We start from the raw sequence: 3,890 nt of genomic DNA, 5'->3' as shown, positions 1-3,890 counted from the left end.
GAACATGAACTTCACATACAGCACACACTTCAAGTCCATTCATTGCAGCAGACTTTAAATAAAAATGTCTTCACAGACTAAAAACCTGAACACCCCCAAAATTGCGTAGCAGCTGGGCATTCAAATTGGAACTGCCATATTTCACCAGATTTTAATGTGCAATATATATATCACGGTCTGTGACCTCTTAGCATCCCATCTAAGACTGAGACTAGTGTTAAGCAGGAAGCTTTAAACTCACCTGGGTGGCATGTTCGTAGGTGAACGTGGTTTGAGTGGCTTTTCCTTCTCATCCTTCTTCTCCCGTGGCTCTCTGGGAGGCCGCTCTCTAGGCCGTCCCTCCTTTTCGTCCCGTTTCAGACGATCCCTCTTCCATTCCTCCTTCCTGCGCCGACTCTCCTTCTCACGTTCCCGCTCTCTCTCCCTTTCTCGCTCTCTCTGTCTGCGCTCCCGCTCACGGTGGTCTCTCTCACGCTCCCGTTCCCTCTCACGGTGCCGCTCGTGTGGATCTCGTTCCCGCTCTCGGTCCTGATGCAAACAAAAAACAAATCTCAATTGTTCAGTAGTACAAATCCATGTACATGTCTCTCAGGAATACTTCATTCTGATCAAATGCAGCACTGAAGAATCAACTATTTTTGTATAATAAACATATTTTGGTAATTCCGGTTATATAATATGGCCTACACATCATGTGCATGCACACTGTAAACATTTAAAAGACCAAGCATCAGTAACTTTGCACTTTAGCTTTATACTAAAAGCTCTTTGGAACATATAGCACTAAACAAAACAGTAAAACAGCTGTACACTATATCAGTATGTACTCACAGGGTAGAATGGCAGTGGGGTCTCAGTGTACTGCACACGGAAATTCTCATACTGGCCTCCTCGCCATAAAGCTTCCATCTCATAATCATAGTATGGGTCGCCATATGGATCACTACCACAGAAATAGTTGTTATAAATGTACAATTGGGAAGAATAATAAACTGTGGCTTAGATGTGAGAGCACAAGTTATTGGGGGAGGGGGGCAATTGATTTACGATACTCACCCATAACCTGGATCTCTGAACTCAATATCACTGCAATGCAGAAAAAGAAAAGAAAAATATTACAGTATGGGTCAGAGCTTATGTCCATCTTTTTTAATCATCAAGAATAATTTAGGTTAAATTTTACATGAATTAATAAGAAACTATGTATATTTTGGGTGCTGCAATGGGACATCATTTTGCGCATTTTTGTTCACCATTTTAACCACCTTTTTGCCATTTTAAATGGCCCTGCAGTGTGACGAATACATTATTTTTTTAAACAAAAATTCATAGTAGTTAAAAATATAACTAGGTCATGGAAACTAGTATGCATAAGAATGATCAAAATGCTTTTAACAATAGTTTTAGATGGATCACAATTACTTTTAAGTATGTAAACTGCCCACAACCACATTTGAACTTCATGAACCAGCAGAAACAAAGGTAACAAATGGAAGAGATCACTCTCTGATTAAGTTCCTGATAAGTCATTGTTTCGTACCCAGCATCTCTGATTTCTCTGGTGATACGATAGCCGCGTTCCCTGAAGAAGTCATTTTCTTTGTCAAAGTCACGGTCATCTTCACCTATGGTTACGGTGAAACGTTTTTCCTCAAAGTCTGGTTCCTGCTCTTTACGGATGGTGGCTTTCTTCAACACCTAAGGGAACGTTTTTTGAGTTGGAACAAGTTGGATCAAGGCATTCAGTTATTCAATTTAACCGGTATCCTTTCCTGTCTAACAAATTCTTCCTGCAGTAAAGAAAGCATCGTATTTAGCACAGCATGAGTATCAAAATACATAACAAAAAAAGGGTCAACTTTGTAACTGAGACAAAATGTTTTATCACAAAACCACTGCAGAACACACTACAGACTCATTTGAATGGATGAGTTCCCCTCAAAAATCCCATAGACAGTATAACAATACCTAGAAATTTTTAAATTGTTCACTCAAAAACAATTTTAAAACAGGTATAGTGGTGATATAACCGTACCTCTTTGGCATGTCTAAGGCCTCTTTCCCAGGCGCTCTCCACTGGAGGATCTAGAGGAGGTGGAGGAGGAGGCAACTCTTCTACGGCAGGGGCTCCCTGGAAGAAAACAAGATTCAAATGTTGAACTGAAATTTAAACAATTTTAATTTAGGAAGAAACAAAATAGTAGAAAATTAATCACAAAGGATGTATACCCAGGGGTTAGCGGGCATGAGGGGGTGAGGTCCACCTCCTCCAGGAGGTGCTCCGTTAGGAGAGAAGGGATCTGGTTTGGAGATGAGAGAGTAGTTGCCTTTATCATTGACTCCTGGATGGATGAACCTACAGATCATGCCCCAGGTGCAGTTGCCTGCAAGGGACCAGACAGAAACCATTGCGATATTTAAATATATATTGATAGTTAAAAATTTTTTAAATAATAACATAGCATCAACATCAAAACCATCCACTTCTTTTGGAATATGTGCTCTGAAGACAAATTTGCTCATAGAAAAGATATTGCATTCAATTGCTCCCCCTACTGTTGTAATTTAGGCACACGCTGAACAGCAAACTAAATGTGAAGCTTATCAAACTTCAAAGCATGTTATCATCAAGGGAAACTGTTAGATTATCGCCTTGGGCTACATAAACACACCATTTGGTATGTAGAAAAGCTGTATCAGCAGATTTAAAGTATTCAGGAAATCACATGAATGAAGAACTACCTTTCATAAAAAACCTGCAGATGGGTCGGGGTCTGATCTTCCTGTCCATGGGGTCCTTCACCTCCCCCTCCTCAAGATCATCATCCTAAAAAATTAGCAGAAAAAACTCACTACAGCACCTATTAAAGACTGGTTATTTAAGTTTTTTGTTTTATTCTACACCAAAGGTAGGTGATTTACTGTGTAAACGTTTGGGGTCAGTAAGATTTTTGTAATACTTTACTCTGCAAGGATACATTAAATTGACTTAGTAAGTGAAAGTAAAGACTTCTACATTGTTAAAAAAATTATTTCAAATAAATGCTGATCATTTGAACTTTCTATGCATCAAACAATCTTGAAAAAAAGTATCATGGTTTTCACAAAAATATAAAGCAGCCCAACTGTTTTCAACATGGTAAATAAGAAAATTCTATTTGAGCACCAAATCATCATACTACAATAATTTCTAAAGGATTGTGTGATGTTGAAAATTTAAATTACATTCCAAAATGTTTTTAAATAGAAGTTATTTAAAAATGTTAATATTATTTCACAATATTACTGTATTCACTGTATTTTTAAAGGGGATGATGCTGCTAAAAAGAACATTATTTAGTGTATTTGGTGTAATGAAATGTGTTTATGCGGTTTAAAGTTAAAAAAACACATTATTTTCCACATACTGTACATTATTGTTTCTCCTCTATGCCCCGCCTTTTTGAAACGCGTCGATTTTTACAAAGCTCATCGGTCTGAAAAATCGAGGTGTGCTGTGATTGGCCAGCTATCCAGTGCGTTGTGATTGGCCGAATACATCAAGCGTGGGACGGAAATGTTACGCCCCTCACATACTGTGATGCTGTGTCTGGCCGGAGCGACGACACATAAACATTAAAACCCATTACAAACGAGGCATTTGTTGCATCCAGTGGGGACATAATTACTGATTATAATGACTTGTACGGTCCTTTTACGCGTTGCATTGCATCGCGCCACGTAAACATAAAACTCTGTCTGCATTTGTGATCGGAGAAATGACAAACAACAAGTGCTAACGTTAATCCACACTGCCCAAAACTCACGTTTGAATCATCAGTGGCAAATCCTTTAAATGAAAACGTACTTACAGACTGAGTCAGAACTGCCGGCATTTTGTAGTCTACTCT

The 3,890-nt window shown here is 38.7% G+C and overlaps 1 protein-coding gene across 1 annotated transcript in view; it reads right to left on the bottom strand.

Annotated features, from left to right (window-relative positions):
- Window positions 1–237: 237 nt before the first annotated feature.
- The window catches only part of LOC107738766 (zinc finger CCCH domain-containing protein 18-like), a 9,335-nt gene continuing 5,682 nt past the window's right edge, over window positions 238–3,890 (bottom strand). Inside the window, exons 3-9 of the mRNA XM_016550611.1 lie at window positions 2,743–2,827; window positions 2,230–2,384; window positions 2,036–2,131; window positions 1,541–1,698; window positions 1,057–1,086; window positions 832–943; window positions 238–528 (exon numbers count right to left, since the gene is read on the bottom strand). Of these exons, the coding sequence (XP_016406097.1) occupies window positions 238–528; window positions 832–943; window positions 1,057–1,086; window positions 1,541–1,698; window positions 2,036–2,131; window positions 2,230–2,384; window positions 2,743–2,827 (927 nt within the window). The remainder of the gene's footprint in view (window positions 529–831; window positions 944–1,056; window positions 1,087–1,540; window positions 1,699–2,035; window positions 2,132–2,229; window positions 2,385–2,742; window positions 2,828–3,890) is intronic.

The sequence above is a fragment of the Sinocyclocheilus rhinocerous genome, unplaced genomic scaffold (assembly GCF_001515625.1).
Source record: "Sinocyclocheilus rhinocerous isolate Xijiao unplaced genomic scaffold, SAMN03320098_v1.1 scaffold1938, whole genome shotgun sequence".
Lineage (NCBI taxonomy): Eukaryota > Metazoa > Chordata > Actinopteri > Cypriniformes > Cyprinidae > Sinocyclocheilus > Sinocyclocheilus rhinocerous.
This window is presented reverse-complemented; position numbering and strand designations above follow the sequence as displayed.